Source organism: Haliotis asinina, chromosome 9, assembly GCF_037392515.1.
Source record: "Haliotis asinina isolate JCU_RB_2024 chromosome 9, JCU_Hal_asi_v2, whole genome shotgun sequence".
Classification (NCBI taxonomy): domain Eukaryota; kingdom Metazoa; phylum Mollusca; class Gastropoda; order Lepetellida; family Haliotidae; genus Haliotis; species Haliotis asinina.
Window position 1 is genome coordinate 40,137,135 of NC_090288.1, and position 22,183 is coordinate 40,159,317.

General features: G+C 38.3%; 1 protein-coding gene across 4 annotated transcripts in view; it reads right to left on the minus strand.

Annotated features, from left to right (window-relative positions):
* The window catches only part of LOC137297119 (neuroglian-like), a 144,108-nt gene that overhangs the window by 11,201 nt on the left and 110,724 nt on the right, over positions 1-22,183 (minus strand). For all 4 annotated transcript variants that reach the window (XM_067829117.1, XM_067829114.1, XM_067829116.1 and 1 more), the window contains exons 5-9: positions 17,440-17,671; positions 10,812-10,942; positions 10,023-10,227; positions 2,654-2,776; positions 1,607-1,792 (exon numbers count right to left, since the gene is read on the minus strand). In XM_067829117.1, the coding sequence (XP_067685218.1) occupies positions 1,607-1,792; positions 2,654-2,776; positions 10,023-10,227; positions 10,812-10,942; positions 17,440-17,671 (877 nt within the window). The remainder of the gene's footprint in view (positions 1-1,606; positions 1,793-2,653; positions 2,777-10,022; positions 10,228-10,811; positions 10,943-17,439; positions 17,672-22,183) is intronic.

The window sequence follows — 22,183 nt, forward strand, 5'->3', positions numbered from 1 at the left end:
TAATATTGTTAGTCCTCCTGTACAAGAATGTCTCTGTAGTCCTTCTGTACAAGAACACCTGTGTAGTCCTTCTGTGCAACAACACCTGTGTAGTCCTCCTGTGCAATAAACATCTGTGCAGTCCTTCTGTACAAGAATATGTGTATAGTCATTCAATGCAACAACACCTGTGTAGTCTTTCTGTGCAAGAACATCTGTGTAGTCCTTCTGTACAAGAATACCTGTATAGTCATTCAGTGTGACAACATCTGTGTAGTCCTTCTGTGCAAGATCATGTTGTTTGTCCTTCTGTGCAAGAACACCACTGTAGTCCTTCTTTACAAGAATGTCTCCGCCAAGTGTCACACACAACAAATGCACATATTCTGTTTATTTGGCAACACATACAGTTCACGAGGTGCAGATAACAGACTGCCACCACCATCGAGTTGAATACACCATTCAGCACAGGTGATAATGAACAACAAAACACTGTGTAAGATATGGTCACATAATACTCCATGTTGAATCACACATGCAGAGGTTGGTTATATATATGATGCAGTATCTGATTAGTACTCAACAACAGTGAACACAACACAAGACTGTAATGTTCAAGGTAGTGAATATAGCAGCCTTGGAGGAGAGGGAATGTACTTCACTAGAATCGCCTACCATCTGCAGCAGTCTATACAAACCTATTGCATTTTGATAATCCTGTTCTTGTCACTGAATAACCTTAACATCTTAAATCAGTTCTCTGGGAATTTGAAACAGTTGTAATCTATCATATGGATAGAGTTGAGTGCAACACATCGCTCTAATACAGTATACAGTCAGAGGGTTTCAATTCATCAATATCAAAATGTTTGTTGTAAATATATTCAAATGTGTCTGAGTGGGCTAGTTTCTTTAGGAATGAGTGAATATGGTTTTACACTGCTTTTACCAACATCACAGCAGGGGACATCAGTAATGGGCTTCACACACTGTACCCATGTGGGGAATCAAACCCAGGTCTTTAACCACTAGGATATCCCAATGTTCCTGCCTCTTTAAGAAATTAGCATTAGTTCTTGAGAAATCTTAGTGACAGGGGCATCAGTTATCTGGTACTCTGGAGGTCAGCATAATTTGTAGGACTCTTATATTATATGTACATTCCTTGATTTGAAACATATAAGACATGGGATATGCAAGGGGAAAAGTTGACAAGAGTAGTCCTCCTTTCTAAAATGTGATTCACTTTTCCATGTTAGAAACATCTCTACACGTGACAAACCACCTGCATCGCACTAACTGTTCTGAAATTATTTTCCCGATAACTTGAATTGATGATAATTATTGAACATTTTGTGAGAAATGTTACAAAATTCAATCAAAACTACATCAGAGGTTAGTGATATATATCCTTTGAATTTATCTAGAAAAATGTTTAAGAAAAAGACTTCAATTAGAAAATTCCTAAATAAATATTGGGCATGCTATCATGAATTGAGTGCATGCCACTCTACAGTAACAAACCAAGATGAAAAATTGTAAATCAAGTTTTGAACCTTGCTGACTTTGATACTTTAAACTACATCCATGCTGAATATAGTCACACTGATACACGCATCCTACTCACGTTTACCGTCAGCTGTTTTGATGTCAAGATACATAGAGTCTCCACGGCCTGAATCAGTGCGAGGCCACACATAGAAGCGATATTCATGATCAGGATCAAGGCCTGTAATTCTGGCTCCTAAAGTTGATGGGTTGGTTATCTGAGGTTTAAGAGATTTCACTGGTCCAAGGGTATTGTTTGTCATAACTGAAATGAAGAAATATTACATCATTGAGAGATTTAATGGGGATTCATATATTGAAAAAATCATCAAATTATGAATATTTCGAAAATTAATGTTTTCAGATGCGAAGCTTTATTTGGTATTCTTCTCTTGGTAATGTACTTTTCATTGTTTATTATTATTTGTTTTGTCAATGACAGATTTTTATTGTCATGAAGCGTTTGAATTCTGTACAAAATTACAATGCATTTATAAGCAGATGTTATATAAGTAGGATTTATAAGTAGATTTTATGACGCTTCAACCACTTAAGAGAACATGGGGGGGGTAAGGTGAGTTATCCCCCTTGTACCAGAAATGGAACTGGTTGTGCTGCTATCAATGATAGTCTCAGAAAATACAACACTTCAGCTTGTGCTCTTGAATCTTTTCAAGTCATCTCATGAATACAAACTTGAGATGACAATATAGAAAGCCTTACATTCAGAATACACAACATATCCAAGGGTCATGTTGCAGGTCCAACTGATCTACAGTATTCAAGTTCTTAGACTAAGGCTTATTCTCTGAATATATATACTTTTGATGGTAACAAACAAACCCATTTTAATTTAAAATGCACCCCTGGGACACCAGAGATTCAGAACCTGGGGAAATCTAGGCCTGATTCATTTAAGTCTTTACCACTGCAGAGAAGGCTTGGCAGAAGGCAAAAATAATGTGGTTCAGGGGCTGTGAGACAGACTATCAGACCATCCCAGCACCCAGTAAATAACTGAATTTGGACCTGACAAAATAGTGACTGAGAGCATGAATTTGATTCCTAGATCATTCGCTGAAGATTGGACCAAAATATTGCCCAAAATGAGGCCACTCTCACTTACTTGGTTGATATCCTATGTCGTAGCCCAGGAGAATTCCGTTTGGCTCATCTGGTGGCAGCCATTTCAGTAAAACATAGGACATCCCAAATGCTTCAGCATGAAGACTTCTCACAGGTCCTGGCACTGAAACGATGATCATGAAAACTATAAGTACTGTCAAGACCAAACCAGATGTTAATCCCTGATTCTGTACATCAGATGTTAATCCCTGATTCTGTACATCAGATGTTAATCCCTGATTCTGTACATCAGATGTTAATCCCTAATTCTGTACATCAGGTGGTTAGCTCTGGTTCTGTTCATCACATGTTAAGCTCTAATCATCCAGTGTTTAGCACCTGAAGTTCAAACTGATTCACCATTTAACCTGGTCAAAGAGTTGCAGGTGGTGTCACAAATTATATATATATTACAGTTGGGTACTCATTCAACAACCCTCGCACAGCCACCTGTCATCTCATTACAGTTTACAGTTAAACTGCCCACCACTCCAGTAAAATAACAAATGTGAAATACACATTTTGTCAGAAACTGCATGCAGTGTTTCCAAATCATTGCCATCCAGTGAATGACTAGTTTGCCACCATGTTAACATGAGCTCCATGTTGCACATATGTGGGGGATGAAACTGGGTGCTGTGTTTACCACGACAAAGACCATATTCTGATCAGTATGTGGTCTCTGATATAGGTAACACATCAACCAAAAAACTAATTCATGGCCACAGGGTGTGATCTCTACAATAAAGACATAATTTGTGAAGTCTGTGTCTCTCAAATGTTCCTCAGCAGGATATTGCCACAAAGCATCATAAACTCTGATATAATTGTAGTTGCCATTTACAATAGGCTTGGGGTTGGGCTGCTTACTCAGAAATCCCCATAGGATGGGTGACATGACAAAATGGCATCAGTCAATTCTGCTGTGTCATCTGTAATCTGGCTAAAATTGAGTGTGTTGTCTGGGCGTGATGTAACACCGATACTGCATCACTTCCACAAATGCGAGACCACGCAAGCCAACTATAATCAACTCCAAGAGCAAACATTATTGACACTGTGGTGAATTGGGTTAAGTTGTAACCAGAATTCCTTCAGGTACTACACTTCCCCAATCAGAATCCTTCTTGGTAATTTTTAGTGCAGTAGTGTTTTTGTCTGCTCCCATCATAATCATTCAAGGTCATTTTTAGTACAGTACTGTTTAGTCTGCTCGAACAGTAATGGAACATTCCCCCACCAGATTCCCTCAAGGTAATTTTCAGTGCAGTATTGTTTTAGCCTGCCCCCACCAGAATCCCCCAAGATAATTTTCTGTGCAGTACTGTTTTAGTCTGCTCTTACAGCAATAGAACATCCTCCCACCAGAACCATCATAATAGTTTCAGTGTATACTCTTTACAGTATACAAAAAACAATATGATATCATGCAACCTGATACTGAACACTTACAAACCCATGATACCACAACACTTTCATCAGAAATATGATTCACAACCCCACAATGCATCAATGACCCTGCGCTGCCCAGAAACGAATAAAATAAATCACCATCATGTACCATCACAAAATACAACCCGATTGTCTTGCCAAGTTTATTCCCTCAATGATACGTAAGTTTGGCTAAAGTGTACACATGGTTCACTTACTCAGTTGTCACAGAACAAAACATATTGGTTTCTTGTATTAACTCACTTCACGTCTAAATCATCCCAAACTTATCTATGCACAGAAGAAATTTCTGATTCAGTTGAAAACAGTCTATATTCCAACTTATCATGCAAACCACCAATAACAGTATATCCCATAGTACAATCATGGGTTATTGAGAAACTCATTTATCTATTATTTTGAGTGCACATTACCAAATTTGCCATTTACGTCTTGCAAGAAGTGCACTCTTGAGGGAGTCATGAAATTGAATGTATGTTTACGAGACTGCAGTTGCTTGATAATGTGTCTTGTTCCATATTGTCGCAGGAAGAGAATTTAACGAAGGAGAATGACCACCTGAGAAGTTCCCGCTAGTCGATACTGGCAGTATCCGATATCATAATTGTTACAGGAGACAGTGGACCCTCACTGTCATACTATACCTAGAGAATGATATATAAAAAGGACATTTCTATCATTTTGTAAATATCGGTTTCCAAAACTATGAAGTTTAGAACACCTGATCAGGCTAGACTCAATAGCCTTAAACAAAACCAGAGATTTTTTTGCACATAACCTGCACGTTTAACCTTTGAAGCTAAAAAAGTGCATGGGAAACCAATCTTTAAGCCATCAGAGAGAGGCACTTAGCATTTTCATTAAATGATGGATACTAGGTCTCAAGTATTCATATTATCTGGCTCAATATGGAGCTTTACTAAGAACAGCCTTCAAGAAGATGAAGTTAAGTTAATCATTACACTGATCTTTTTGCGGAAGTGAGAGAACAGGTCACTGACCAGGTATACATTGTGTAGCATATACAAGGAGCTGATTGTCTTTGACCAGGTATACACAATGCAGCATATTCCAGGAGCTTATTGAGCAGCATATACCAGGAACTAATTGTCTCCAATTAGGCATATATAGTGTAGCATATACCAGGAGCTAATATGTGTAGCATATACCAGTATCTTATTGTGCAATATATACAAAGAGCTAATTGTGTAGCACATACCAGGAGCTAAGTGTTACTGAACAGGTATAGCATATACCAGGAGCTAGTCGTGTAGCATATACCAGGAGCTAATTGTGTAGCATATACCAGGAGCTACTTGTGTAGAATATACCAAGAGCTAGTCGTGTAGCATATACCAGGAGCTAATTGTGTAGAATATACCAGGAGCTAGTTGTGTTGCATATACCAAGAGCTTATTGTATTTAAAGCCAGCTGTATAAAGTGGAGTGAAATCAATATAATGATGATTTTCAGATGACAACAGAAGCAGTAAAATCTTTCCCTAATTAAATTCCCTCCTAATTACTTATGGTCTCCGCTTCAGAAGAGACATTATTATCTGCATGTTAGATTCAGGCATAAACCCTGGTATGTTCAGCTTACTGTACCAGATCTAATGAGCTATTACTGTCTGTAAAAGATAAGCTTACAGGTGGAGCAGTCCTATGAAACAAAAGGACTGCTAGATGTGTGGCAAATTTGGCTAATTTATTAATGAATGACAAGCTTTGGATTTTCTTCTGAGTCGACAATAATGGATGCCACAGAAATGACGCTATGAGTAATAAATCTTCCCAGACAACAGTGTGATCTGTAGTATGTCACAAATACAGGGAAGAGAATCTTGTTAAAAAAACAGTGACTAGTTTCTGTTGCTAATATACCGTACCAAGACAAATTTGTTTATCTTTGAAGAGAATTGAGATGACAAATTTGGACAGTATTCTATTAACACAACATCTTCATTCAGCCCAGTGTAAAGACAGCATGAATTATGGGTACACTGGCCCAAAATGAAGTTGAGTTGGGTTAATGGACCATAAACATTGGCCGACATGTGACATAGCAGTGAGTGACTGAGAGTGGTTCCAGTAGTAACACAACAGGAAATCCAGAAATGGGCTTCACACATCGTACCATATGGGAATCTAACCTGTGTCTTCAGCTTGATGAATAAATGATTTAACCTCCAGGCTAACCCACAGTGTAATAACAATCTCTTTTAGCGATCATACCTATACAGTACAACACACACATTGTTTGCTTTAGGATCATACTGGTTTAATTATTTGTTTTGTGTTCTAGATGTGTCAGATATACCTGCAAACCACTTGTTGACAGAATCACAAAATTCCCACACTGTCCCATATTCCAGCTATACCTGCAACCACCTGTTGACAGAATCACAAAATTCCCACACTGTCCCATATTCCAGCTATGCCTGCAAACCACTTGTTGATAGCATGATAAACCTAACACACTCCCCAAGCATCAGACAACCTGCTAAGTACCGTACCATGTGTGAAGTCCATCTCTGGAGTACTATTGTGTGAAAAATATGGAATATTGTTAAAGAGACAACAGTTGAACCTGGAGGACCAAGCTACTGCTGGTGAACTTGCTCACATTTCCAAAGAGTCAAAGATTGAGTCTATAAAACTCTGTGAGCTGAACAGTTGTATCTGTGATACCAATGCTGGTAAGCTTAGATCTTGTAAATAGGTTCTGTCCATTATGCTATATATTTCCTACTTATCCCAGTAACTCTACAAGCCCTTGAAACAGTGCTTCTAAAGACAAGAATCAATACTGGTACCGCATGACATTCAAAACAAATTGGTGCCAGGAAATGACCGGATGTACCACAGACTGTGGAGGTGCACAAGAACCATAGTAGATGAAATATTGGGGGGGATGTTCCAGTAATTAGAACTTGTGGAAACTTGGACTTTCATGACATATGTCATATGTCCACTATTCTTTGACTGAACATAGTCAGACATGGAATAACGCCTGGAAACTGGCTACTGTGCAAGGACACAAATGTTCAACATATAGAACACCCTCTTCTGATGATGAATTGGGTTATATTTCACGCTATGCCATATCATACACCTAGGACATCCTGATCTGTTGATGACTTTGGCTATATATCACTTTAAACCATATTATACACCTAGAACACCCTGATCTGTTGATGACTTAAGTTATATATTAATTTAAGCCATATTATATACCAAGGACACCCTGAAGTGCCAGCCTTTTATTCAACTACATCTAGTTTGAATCCTGTTACCTGGTGAATAGCAATAACTCAGGTATTGTCACAAAAATGTGCCACAGGGTTACTCTTGCACCTTTGGTAAAGAGCAACAGATCTTTTACTTATGAACAGTCTCTCTTATTTAATGTAGGAATCAGAATATAGATGTCTTGTGTGTGCTGACATTTTGCAGCAATCCAATATATATGCCATATATATACTCACTTGCTGTATTAATCAAATGAAAATGTTCTGGTCATGTCTATCCCTTAGTGAAGGAATCCGTTAATCACAATACAAAATGCTGATCTGATTTTCTGTAAAATTCCACATCAAATGAAATCTCCAAGTCTGCCCTATATTCTTCTTTGGCGGTGGATACCAGAAATAGACCTCACACACTGTACCCATGATTCGAACCCAGGTCTTTGGCATGACAAGCGAACACTTTAGCCACAAGGCTACCCAACCACACCTATCCAATTCTACCTTATATTCTTGTTTGAGGATTTTGTCAGGCATGTAAGTGTGGCATCTGTCTAAACTGCCACACACATTTCAAGATGCATCAAGCATCAACATTGCAGTCTTTGACTCCTAAATGTTATTTTTAAAACACATTGATAATGTACAATAACCTGATTTACCTCTCTGGCCAGACAATGCTTTTAAAAAGTGTGAACACTGTAATTTTTTTATGAAAAAAGAAAGTTGTCTGGATACATCATGTGGAAAAATCTTGCATCAGAATGTTGTTACAAAACTGCCGCCAAGACCTAATGAACAGTAATGGACGATCTCCTGTCAGCTGTTGTTTGAGATACTTTAATGGTGGATACTTTAATTCTCTCGTCAATGCTTAACACCACTGACCTTCAACATAATGGTGGCAACAGTCCATAAAAAGGCAATGATTTCTTCTCTGGTTCTCAGTTTTGAAGACAATTTGCCAAATGATGCAAGCAGATCACGAAGATATAACGCAACGTCACCTTACACAAGTTACCATAATCATTGATATGATTATCACATGATAGTCTGAGTAGACCATTACACCAGAACTGTTTCACATCCACGGAGATACAACGTTATTTTCCTTGTTCACCACGAACCTCATGAGTGTTCTTGCGGAGTGTTTGATTGAATTAAGACATTGCTATGTGTGTTCAGTTATGAAACCCCATTTGGAAGCCACTGGCAGTGCTTAAGCCAGGCAAATGCCACTGCGCCATTCACACTAAACAAAATATGCAATGGCATTTTTTTTCTAATGCTAGAGCGCCCGTTGGTGCAACAGTTAATATAATCCTTAAGTCTTCTTTGCCATGCTTACCATGAATGGCAACAGTCTCAACTGCAAAGGCACACAGTAGTTAAGTAGTTAAAGGTGCCAATTGGCAACACTAACAAAAAAACCTGGCTGAAGCACTGCACTGGGACATTTATGGAGCCGACGTGACAGGATCAGTAACCGATCAATCTTAGTTTTGGGGTACAAAGTCAAGTGAATGTGAATCTGGCAACTCACATTCCTCGGTACAGCTTCAACACATGGACATGAAGTAGAAAGACAAAAGCAAGGTGGATGCTGGGGAGGTTTGACAAATCACGTTTCAATGAGCAATACTAGTCAGCTAATGAACTAATGCAAACAATTAGTTAAACTAACATAGCTTGTACTCAAGAGTCGGGAAATCCCAGTAACTGAAAATCAGTATTTCATGATTGGTCTTTCAACAATTAAAAAACTCTATACATGTTTCAGTGAGTGAATTCATGAGTTTTCATCCTCTGTAAAAAAATATTTAGAAAAAATGACAAACTGTTCAAAAGAGGTCAGACAACATCATATCCACATTTAGAAAGAGGTACAAACAATAAATTAAGTTACGTCCTCATGAACATATAATTTCACAAGCTGCTGAAAGGTCTGGCGTGGAGAGGTCCTTTAAATGCAAGTCAGCAGAAAGTTGGTACTTTTGAGGAAGTATTGACCAAAGTTGCTACATATGTATTGGAGTGAAGTGCTGTCTCTGGGTGCAATAATCGGATTAGCTCACAACCATAATGAGATTTTGATGACCGGTCTGGGCTCCAGATGAGCACTACAGCATTTCTTCAGTAGCTTGAAACGATTGGTGCCTAGATTGCGCCTCTGTATTGCGGCGACACACAGGTATTGGTTTTATGTATGTAATCTCCCATGATAATTACAACCTGTTCCTTTGTGAAATATTTACAAGTTTTCTTGATGATTACGCATGTGAATAGGCTGTTTTATGAGGTACGAGGAGACTGTAAAGTTTCTGCAATATTACAGCTGTATGTAATTTGTGATATTAAGCCTGGACCAGACAAACCTGTGGTCGATAGTGTGATGACTGATCTGTGGTAGTGAGATCAAGTTTTTCAAGTTATCAACAATGTTGTGACAGAGCGTCCCTTCATCATGCCTGCCAAAAACTTGCCATATTGTAGTTTCTGAAAGTTTATGTCTTGTCATGTCAATAAATGTAAGTTTTCAGTTTTCCTTTAGTTCCCACACACTGCAATTATGCCAATTATATCAAACCCTTTATGTGGATTTATAAAAGCATTTTTTCTCTGTCTAATTCATGCACATGTGTATATTTTGGAACCTTCCAAAGTACATACCTCCTTCTGGTGTGAAGAAGTCGATGGTCTGAGAAGGAGGACCTGTATAATGTGTGTTCATCACAGCAACCTGGGCTCGCAGAGCAGTGTATGCTGGTATGTCTGCCAGGGCAACTCGCACATCAGGTCCGTGATCTCTAGCTGACATTACCACATCAACCTCCTTCATCTTGTGGCGACCCTCGCTCGACTTCCAGTAGCGTAGCTTGACATAAAGAAAACAAGCTTACAAAACTCAAAGGAAAACTGTCATAAATTAAAAAAATCATTTGAAATACTTATTATTGTAACCGCTTCTATGAACAAAGACAATGTTTTCTGTTCCTATGAAAATTGTACAAAATTAAATTGAAGCCTGATTGTCTCAAAGCTGTCATATTGGAATCTTTGTGACAAATTTCATGATCAACTCTGGAGACTGTGTGTCTGATATAATTACATGAGACAACATATACTGATAGCCTTGATCACTGACATCAATTAATCAAAGTGTGTCTTCAATATACAAAGTGGGAACATTTAACAAAGCTTATGCCATGGATCATGACAGTGTGCCCTGCAAATCCACTTCATCCCTCATCCACTGTTTCCATTACAGCGATGTCACCAACTCCATTTTACCAACTTCACCTACCTCCAGATCGATAACACCATGGTCGTTTGTTATTCAGGGTTCTGAAATTAGCTAGGGAGAGCTGCCGGTTTGGAGGCTAAAAACATTGTTTTAACACTGGAATTGAAAGAAAATATCTCTGGTAGGCTTGCAGCATCCCATCACAATTAGCCTACCTTGTATCCACGGAAGTGCCCCTGAATCTTTTCCTCGGATGTATCAACAGCCTCCCATATGAAGTGCACGGTGTGGGCTCCCACGGGATGCGTTGGATCTAGACGAAAATCCTTTGGGGACACGGTGGGCTCTGACAAAACAAAATTAGATGTGTAAGTGCTTAGCTCAGTATTACCATATTGATAGAGTCAAGCTGAAACAGAAGAGGGGACTGAGAAAATTTGGGACTTTATCCTAATGAAATATGCTATACCAAAACATGGAATATATAAGCTGATCTTGACGTCCATGTGGAAAGATGTGTTACATATAATGTAAACACTTTGGGCAGTACAGTTGCCACAAACTAGTCACTGTGCTCTCTCTGAACTATTGTGTTGTCAAAACTGCTAATGAAATTTGAAGGATGTAGGTATTCAAGATTTACTGGGTATTTTTGCTGTTTTTAGTTAATTACACATATAGCAATATTGCAGCTTTAGATTGTGGTCTTTGTCTGGTGACACTGAACCAGTGATTGAAATCATGAGCACGTATGCACGGCCATCATGTAAGTCAACAATGAAAGTACTCTAGAGTGTCAGCCATGATCCATATAGACCTGGCTCTTACATCCAGCTTAGGTTGGTGCAGGTTTAACTTTGAATGTTCAGTGGCCAGTGTATATCTAATTCTTTCTGAATCCACTCTTCATCCAACCCCAATCCACCTTTCATCCATCTCCGATCCACCTTTCATCCAGCCCTGATTCACCTTTCATTCAAACCCAATCCATCCTTCATTCTTCCCTGGTCCATCCTTTGCCTACCCTTCATCCATCCCCGAAACACTCATCATCCATCCCTGGTCCACCCTTCATCCAGCCCCAATCCATCCATCTCGATTATTTACAGACCGCCACCATATAGCTGGAATATTGCTGAGTGCGGAGTAAAACTAAACTCACTCACTCACATACATCATCATACCCACAACCTTACAAATAGGAAGTCTCTCAGTCTACAGATATGCATGTCAAGATACTGTTTACAAATTCCCCTCTGTATCTTCTGCAGTAAATAACGCCACATCTTTAATCTCAACAATACACTAAAAACTAGCCCCTTCTGCAGTATCTCTTCCATTGATTTTATCCTCACTGGATTACCCAGAGAGTGAACCTGCCTGTCCAAGATAGAGCCAGTGGCCATAGTTTTGCACTATAGAAAGAACAATCCCAACTTTGGTGCTTCAGAAACAGATTGTCACAGTATGTGCCTGGAGAACAATGCACAATTCCAAATGACTGAGATAGCTCTGTTGCATTGTTCCTGATACCATTATGTCCTATTGTGATTCTAATTAACTGATCCCTCTAAGGGTTGCTGAAATAGGTTCCAAGGCCTCAAAGGCACTGGCAAGTCAGAGAGCATCACTGGAAGTAACTCCCAACAATCCCAAGCCAATTCTCCCGGAGTCCCATGAGAGATAAATCACGGAGGATTTACATTATTTGAGCACAAGGCTGTCCTGATTTACAGCATTTGAAATTCACAAAGATTGTCCACAAAACGTCAGATTGTTAATTAGCAATTGTGTAAGGAATGGATTGTAAAATCACACTTAATCACATTCTATGTTGACTTTTGAGTCATTAAAAGCTGAACTATTGTCTCGCGCTTTAAGCGAGACTGTCGCCTCTGTCCTATGGCATGGATATCAAGTTACAAATGGCGACACTGGCTAACTCATAGATGACTGTATGCATCTTCCCCACTGTCATTTCACCAACTCCTATATTCCCTTGCCCAATCATTCAACTTTAAACTGTCAAAAAAGTGTCGTGTCAGAATTGAATAATTCATTTAGAGTAAAAAACGTATTCTTTAAAACTTGAAGGTCATGGTGTCTTTACACGTGAAGAAGTGATTCAGTGAAGATCCAAATAAGGCGACCAGCTGTGTCTGGCTAATGGGTGAGTGAGATTACACATGCATTTAACAGAACACACATCTACCTTACTAGTATCATTCTGATGTACAGCCAAAGTCAACATTACTTCGCAATTACACCTCAGTTTAAACAGGAGACGAACTTGCTTGTCTTTGTGATCACTTGAACTAAACCCCCAAAAGAATATTAAACAAAATCAGTAATGTTTAAATTGACATCTACACTGGAAACCTGCTGAAAATGAAAAGTTCCATGATGGGTTGCGACAACCGCATCGATGACAAATACTTTGTACTAGCTTGGAAACAAAAGTCTATATTTCCTAACAGTTAAATCTGACATGACATGATAATTTGAATTCTGTTCAAAGCTGAGTTAAATTCAAATCACACATCAGACAGTGTGGAGAGGTGTTGGGTTGATATCAGTCTCAGGAGAATGTCCGCCAGTCAGTGATTGGCTTAACTATACGGGGAAATAACCTGCAGTAGTAGGGGAGACAATGCCAAGACCATACACTAGTAACTTGAAACAGTAAGATGTGTCACATGGTATTTAACAGTAATTCCACCTCGAAGCAGGAAGAAAGTCGTTTACAACACACTGAACTACCAAGTGTCGTGAACACAGACCATCTGGGATTCAAACACAGATGAGGTATTCCAGCACGGTGCAGATGAATCTACTGGGCTACATCCTCATCATGCTCATGTTTGGCATCCACCAGCCCCTTTTATAGCCATCAACATACAACTTCATGTCAGAGTTGCCATAGTCTTAGACACAAAGAAACATATTTATTCCTGAGGAAAAGAATTTTAAATCAATTGATAAAACTTAAAACATTTTAACGTACTGACCTAAAGTTTCATCTATGAATTATGTTGATAATGGCAAAGAAATATTCACTTAAAAGAGTATTAACACTCAAATGTTTTGAATTAATTTGCATGGATTCCATGCAAGACACAGTATCAAGTGGCTCATTGAATTAGCAAAGAGGGAAACATCTCGGTGACAGCGTCAAGAAAGCAATGTCAAAATTTACAGATGTTCTCACTTGACTGTCAAATATAGCAGAATGTTGATGCTAGCCAGGCATGCACTTCTTCAAAATCCATTATATGCTGGCACAATCAATAAATACAAGCACCGATTACTGACCTATCTCAAACTTGTAACCAAAGTGTCTGTTAGCTGTATCGTCTTTTTCATGCTATCATCCGTGCAAATCAGGATAGAAATTTCTATATGCACAGAAAAACATCTTTTCACTGCTTTATTTCAGATCTTCTTTCAAGGCACAAAGGAAATTATTCATCCTCTGATTTCCTGTTCAGTTTCCAAAGCTTTCAAAGCATCATAAACCCAAATGGCTTCTACATACAATCCAGTTTTTCACATATCAGTAGGATTAGCTTATTGTGCAATGAGTGTGGTACATTGAAAATATTTTGCTTGCATTTGTAATGGAGTCATGCTATTACATCCACTGACATATCAGTCCTTTATGTCACATCGGTAACGACAACATGTTTCCTTCAATATCACGTTTCTTCATCAGAGTTCTTTCACCAGCTTTACATTTGTCTTGTGAGTCTAACTAATACAATTATCGATAAATGTAGCACCCATATATCAGATCTTTATATAAGCTTCTAGTCTTCATAATGCAGTTGAGTTGCATACTCCCCAAGGAGCTGAGAACAGAAAGGGAATCTACAGGAGAGTGGTAACAAATGGACTTATACCTGTTACGATCATGCATCATCATCATCATCATCATCATCATCATTTCCTATTTTACATATAGTCAGTTATGCAGACATGAGAATGGCAAAGCACAAAAAAATCTAAATATTTAGCAGAGTGTCTTGGGGTCTTATATTGGAGATTTACATCGATCTCCAAAACTATCACAACAAGTATTTGCCACTAATGTGGCAATGTCCCCCAACTCTAAAGAAGACTGTAATATATACAACATAGTCACTACTTTTTACTTTTTGGTGACACACAAGATATATGAAATAACTGGTATCAGCATAATCACCCAAAGTAGGCTGTGGACAAAATTGAAGACATTGGTTGCAATGTTTTGCCAAATATTGTGTTAACATAAGTTTGAAAAGTTGACAAAGTGCCGTGATCACACTGAAAATAAGATCAAGGTCCCAAAATCAACTGATGTCTGTGTAATCCCCGAATGTAGGCTGTCACCAAATTTGAAGACATTGGGTAAAACAGTGCATGAGATATCAGGTAAACATGAGCTTGAAAAGCGGTCAAAGGGTCCTGGTGACCTTGAAGATAAGGTCAAGATCACCCAAATCAACTGGTCTCTACCTAATGCCCCAATGTAGGCTGTCACCAAATTTTAAGACATTGGGTACAACAGTTTATGAGATATTGCATTAACAAAAGTCATGGTGACATTGAAAATACAACCAAGGTCACCAAAATCAACTGGTGTCTATGTAATCTCCCAATGTAGGCTGTCACCAAATTTGAAGACATTAAGTATTTAAGTTCATGAGATATCATGCTGACAAGTGTTTCAAAAGTGGTCAAAGAGTTGTGGTGACCTTGAAAATAAGGTCAAGGTTACCATAATCAACTGGTGTCTGCATAATCCCCCAATGTATGCTGTCACCAAATTTGAAGACATTGCATGCAACAGTTCATGATATATCACTTTGACAAGAATCGGATGTATGTACAGATGGACACGTTGCAGTTGGTGACAGTGAAACAGAACTCTGCAGACCTGCGGAGAGTTCTCATGTCTGGTGATAATCATTATGTATATATTAATATTTGTACTATTTTCTACCTGATAGAAGTTGAACATCATGTCAGTATGGACAATTCAACTTCAGCTACACTTATACATAGAACTGGGTCCTCTGACATATCAGCTTTGGACCCCATGGTGCATGAAATTACCTTTCATAACAGGAAAGGTTGGAAGCATAAATGGCGGCAACAGTAATCTCAGATCAAGAGCAGGGTTGAATGACAGCAGAATAAAACTAAGACAACCTTCACATTGTCTGATGAAGTGTAACATTTCATTTCACATCCAGAATAAGGGCTAGTGTCCACACATGCAGGGCCCTGAAATGGGATAGTATGTGACCAATGACCTCCATTACATATTTGTCATAAACCAATGGCAGTTAAGAAGAAGGCAGTCCTGCAAACAGTAATGTCATACAGAAACATTTCTTGATGATTTCAAACTACATTCACTGGCTAAATTATATGCTTGATAAAATTCTTTGAAGTTTATAGAACTTGATGACAGTCTTTCATCCCCATCCCGAAAGTCAGGTTCAGTAAGTCTGTTAAAGAAACATTGCCCAATGAGTAGTGTATTTTTAGCTTGAGAAGAATAAACTAACCATTTCTCCATGAACAAAATCAATTTGTCAGTTTACAGAACAAGTATCCAATTCTGTTACCCATCTGTGACTGCACAAGTTGTCACAGACGTGTATTGCTCAGCTACATTTCTCAAGGTCTGTTCTTTCATCTTGAAACAGGGTCTAGTTTCTGTTGGAAGAAGTCTCACAAAAGACTGAGTTTATCTACAGACAGTACTGTCTCCAGAGACACAAGTTTCTTACTAAATTGTCCTTAATCATTCATGGTAAGATTGGTTCCAACAACTGATTCCGACTCAGCATGCTGAGGTAAGCTGGTAAAATTGTATTGATTCAGAAACAGTTTATCCATCAAATATTAATACTACGGGAGCAGAAATATACTGTTGAAACACAGGTTGCATCAGTTTACATTCAACTGAAATCCAACACTGTCTCAAGGGTAATGACAAACAGCTAAAGGGGGGATAATTCAGAAATGTGTTAATAGTTTCTAAAAGCTGTACCAGCAATTGGAAATATCTCTACTCAACAATGTTTTTATTTGATGTGTATGTTATTCTATCTGTCATACAAACCAGATTTTTCCTCCCTTTTGTTACAAGTGTTACAAGTGAGTGTTCTCTGAGTGCAGTTTAAATTACAGATGGGAAGATGCTCCTTGGTCTATTGGCTTATTAATGTAAAGCACATGCTGTTTGTATAAAAGTCCAATAGAAATGGTCCGGGAGATACAATGATAGCTGGATAAAGGACACAACCTCGTGGAGTCAGAAATCTACTTATTCTGTAGGGCTATAGCTGCATGGTCTGACATCTGTGAAACATTTTTGTCAAAGGAAATAGTCAGTCAGCTTTGAACAGTTTTAGAAGTTAGCTCTTGACTTGAAAAACAGTTGAAAGCACAGTATGTTTAGTACTTTTACAGTAATTATGTCATAGTTCTCCATGAAAAGTGTTTGCACAAGCTATTTGAGCACACACACGCCACGCACGCACACACGCACGCATACAAAATAGTCAGTCAGTGAGTATGGTTTTATGTTGCTTTTAGCAACACTCCAGCAAGATCTTGGTGGAGGATACCAGAAATGAGCTTGACACATTGCTCCCATACAAAACAGGCAGTTATGTATTTTCAATATCTGTTTGTTTAAATTTCTAACACTGGCTACAGTAGTCCTATGCAATTACTGTCCAATGATAATTAAAAAAGCCCAGGAAGACTTGATGGATGCATATCACTACTTGTAGCTTGCCCATGAGGATATATCTTGACCTTTGTCCCTATAATGTCATTAGTTCTTACCGTCCTCTCCAGAGTGTCCCTTGTAGATAAATGCTGTCTGATGTGACTCTCCAAGGTCATTTTCTGACTTCACCGATATTTGGTAGGTATGATATACATCATTGACCTCCACCTCAAAATAGTTGACTGCTGGGTTTGTGACAAGTCCGTCCAACCAATATGTCTGACTCTGTGGTCGGTAGTACACATGGTAGCGGAAGCCAGGGCCGTTGTGGTAAAGACGAGGAATCACCTGAAATAAACATAGCAGCCATTAATCTGTTCTGTCAAAGGATGGAATTTGATACCTCTGGTTTCTTTCCACCAGACATGAGTGAGTGAGTGAGTTAAGTTTTACACCGCACTCAGCAATATTCCAGCTATATGGCGGTAGTCTGTAAATAATAGAGTCGGGACCAGACAATCCAGTGATCAACAGCATCATCTGTGCACTTGGGAACCGATGACATGTATCAACCAAGTCAGTGAGAGTGACAACCCTATCCCATTAGTTGCCTCTTACAACAAGCATAGTCACCTTTTATGGCAAGTATGGGTTGCTGAAGGCCTATTCTACCCCGAGCCTCCACGGGTCCCAACAGACATGATATGTTACATGTAAGATACTCCCTATCATATTTAGCTTCTCTTAAATACATTTAAAAGTATTTTAGATCTTTTCCAGAGAGAAACCTGTTGTCAGAATTTAAAGAAACTGTGTTGCCATGATTCCAGAAAGGAGTTTTTTATATTCGTTCCCCAGTCTGATTCACAGAGCATCTATATGTAAGATAGCAAGTGACATACCAAAAAAATCCTTTTTCAGAGGTTAAAATTCAAAGAAACCTTCCCTCATTAGCTTTTATACAATGCAAGTGATGAATGGGGACAAAATTAAAGTGTCACATTTTGCCAACACCTGTCTCGGAGGTCTACTTCAAGCCTGATTCCAACAAATGAAACAATCTCAGATGATTTTCAGAAATGACAAATCTACCACGAAACAAGCAGAATCAACCTGTCATGGCACTAGTGGCTTATGAGTTTGAAAAACTGACAACTAGCAGCTGTTTCCAAGTTTCGATTGGCTACGATGAAACTCTTTCCAAATTTCATTTGTCAGGAAATGCATCTCCACCTGTCTCAAGAGAGAACATGATGAGTTTCTCTCCTATTACAGTTGGTAAAAGATAGAGGAGAGAGACACTGTGATCTATCAAATGTCTTGTTATAGTACCCTGCCACAGGGTAGGGGACAAGCACGTAATTGCTATAGGTCTATTTATCATGACCACAGCATTTACTTACAATCTGCCTGGTGACAGACGGATTAACCCCTTCATGTTCTAGAAACCTCCTAGACTGAGGGCACTGCAGTCAGAGTGGTTCCAAGTGTGTTCACCTAACTACAGGCAGAATAAGGCAGCACAGAATATTCACCATCATCCATACCAGTATAAAACTCAGGGCCTTGTTGGCAGATTCTCCCAGTGACGAAGTGCATAACTAGCCCAGTGCTTAAAGTCATTGTCAGTCATTTAGAAAGTTTTCTCAAAATAGGAAGACAATATTTACTTTATGGACAAATATGCTCAAAACTTTACTTAAAAACCATCTTCATGTTTAACGCATTGATGTTTCAGGCTAGGTGCCATCATACTCCAGCAATACTGCTATCCCTGAAGAGGGGGAAAAGAGACAGATTCTACAAGCTGAAAATGATCTGAACAGTGGTATTGAAAAAGAAAGAAATGAATTGGTTAATGTCCAGTAAAAGAGATTCCACTAGTTTTGTTTCAACACAAAATGGGAAATTCTAACAAACAGGCACTGCTAATACCTACAAGCCCAAAATGTCAACCAGTGAAGATAATCTATGCAGGAAGCTAGAAACCAATCATACAGTTCTTGTGATGGCAAATCTTTTCCTCGTTCACAACAAAAATTTGGCTTTAGCAGTTGTGCTCGTGCATAATGGAAGCCCACAATCTCATAGACACCTAGCATTTTTACTCGATCGATTTTCAGCTAATGGAAGACAAGGTCAATGTAATTAGACCAATAAAATCCCTGCTAGGTCTATACGACCTTCTTAAGGCACAAGAATACCACATCCCAATCCTTAATGCTTTCGTTTGACACTGACGACTACACAATAAATACGCTACAATTGCTGCACCAACATCTTTATCCTCATTATGTAGACACTGTCATAAAGGAGACAGGCAATCCACATTGTGAGCAGAGAGAATTAATAGAACAGAGCAGTCATGTACATACAACTGCCCTGTGCACATAGTTTGCTAGTGGCCCCTGCTATTTCTATGATAATTGAGTAAAACATCATCTTGTGATAGAATATGGTCTAAGAAATATGGTCCCTTGCAGCTTCAAACGAGGTATGAAGAAGAGAGTGTGGTATTTGATGGCATTAAATATGCTTCCATCTCCCCGGGAATCAATAAGATTGCAACCAAGGAGCCTATATTGTAAACACTTGTGATTTAGGAATATCACAGGACCAATTGCTTCAGATTTGTTGGTATGAAGTGACACAAATGAGAAAGCAATGAAATGATAGAATGCCTTACTCTGAATGCTTGTATGATACAAATGGCACTCCTCTTGATACAGCTGTAGAAGTGTTTATAAAGGAGGAAAAAGGTTGAACATATTATTTGGTGACTTGTGGCACCTTACATTACTCTGAATGCCTGTGTGATACAAATGGCATTTCTCTTGGTACAGTTGTAGAAAGGGAAGTGTTTATAAACAAGGGGAACAGGCAGAAGAAGATAGAAGACTTGTGACAGCTTACAATGAAAACATGTTAGAGAGTTGTCTTGTATCCAAAACACTGTCCATTGAACAGTGCAGCCAAGTACAATATACAAGATCAGCCAATACTGTTTTATTAAAACATTGTGGCCGTGTAGGATACAAAAGGTATGGGTGTTTTGGCATCCAATACAGTTTTATTTGAACTAAATAAATAACATGAGCTGCATGTTTGCAGTGATACTGCTCTGATGCAGGACAATGTTTTAGGCATTAAATTGTTGAAATGTGGATATAACAAAACTCAAATGATCCCATCTTTGTAAAATATGTTTGACTTGCCTTGTAATGTATTTGTGATGAGAGCAACCAGAATGGCAGCAAAATCTCTTTTGAACAAACACCTTGTATCATCACTACTTGAAAGTGATTCCGAAACATGTATTATAAGTCAGCATTGTACAATCAACCCTTATTTCATAACGATTATGGAAACAAGGTTTCAAAGAGCATGTTGACTGATAATAATGAATCATCAGTAATCTTTCTCTTGTATGTTGTAATTCACCAAGCCTAGTACAACCACAGTCATACATGATTCACCTCAGGGATGTTTCACAGAAATCCCACAACCAGTCATGTTCTGGAAAGCAGTCTTATGACATTTGCCTTTATATGACTTGTGCAACATTGTTTCAGATGCACAATTGACTTGGCTGTGCATGTGTTCATGATAAAAAGTGATGACAGACGCAGAGTTCACCATTTAGCAACCACCTAATTGGGAAACGTGTTTATTGTCAGATTTGTACAGTGGATATTGCTTAAACTGAGAGGTTGTTGAAAATGGTAAGGACCAGGTCATTTTCACTTGAATATGTGAGTTAGCTCAAACAGTGTTAAAGATTAGACAGAGAATGCCTGTGGCATTCCAGTAATTCAAACAATGGCTTTATGGTTGCAGTCTGAAAACATAAAAAATTAATAACATGACCTATAATTAAGGAATACTGCCATATTTTAAAGTTCTTATTACATTTTTATTAAAATGATCATGAATAGAGATCACATTCATATGGTGCACAAACAAAGAAACTTGAGGAACAACATTTAAAGTGAAATTCACATGGTCCTAACTGATGGTCTGTTCATTTTGGGCTTTACTTAACAATTGTTCCATTAGCATGCTTGAGACTATCAGCTTCCTGTTACTGTTCCTCCCAGATTAACAGCATTCAACAAATGAGAGATTTAAATAAAATCAGCAGAAGAGTAATGTAATGGAAAGATTGCAGTACAATGATACCTCACTGCAGATAGCCATGATTCTTGTCAATCAAGTGCTCAGGCATAATAGTTTAATTACATTTATTCACATCAAAATATCAAATCACTTGATAAAATGAAATTTCATATCTGCCACAGACTTGGCTATATTGTTTTAATGGATTCCTGCATAAACACAGCTTACTGACAAAAAAACACTACGACTCTTTACAATGTTATGTGAGTCACATCTCCATTACAAAAGGAAACTGGAAAATTGACTCATCTCACAAGGAGGTAAATTTTAAAATTTCATTGTGGCTGTCAGGTAAAATTAGCTTAACTGTCTTTGTGTTGGTCAATTTCAGAGCTGTTGACATTTAAACATGTGGTTTTAAACATTGTCGTACACTTTTTTCAGTTTCTATTATTCCTTTTAACTGGAAACATATTCTCAGTTCTTCTTAAATAACCACAGAGAGTGTTTCAACTACAGAGTAAATTGAATATAATATGTACACAGTATTGATTTTTTTCAATGACATGATTACACTTATACGGTACTCACAATCTAGGTGTTGGGGAGGAAAGTGTATACAGCCTGATCACTTGCCTTTCTTGATACAGTACTGCATTACCAAACTCAAATTTTTACTATGTTGAAATAAGAATGCTATAGAACGTGGTATTTGCCTGAACCTTTAAACATAAGTCTCTTTAA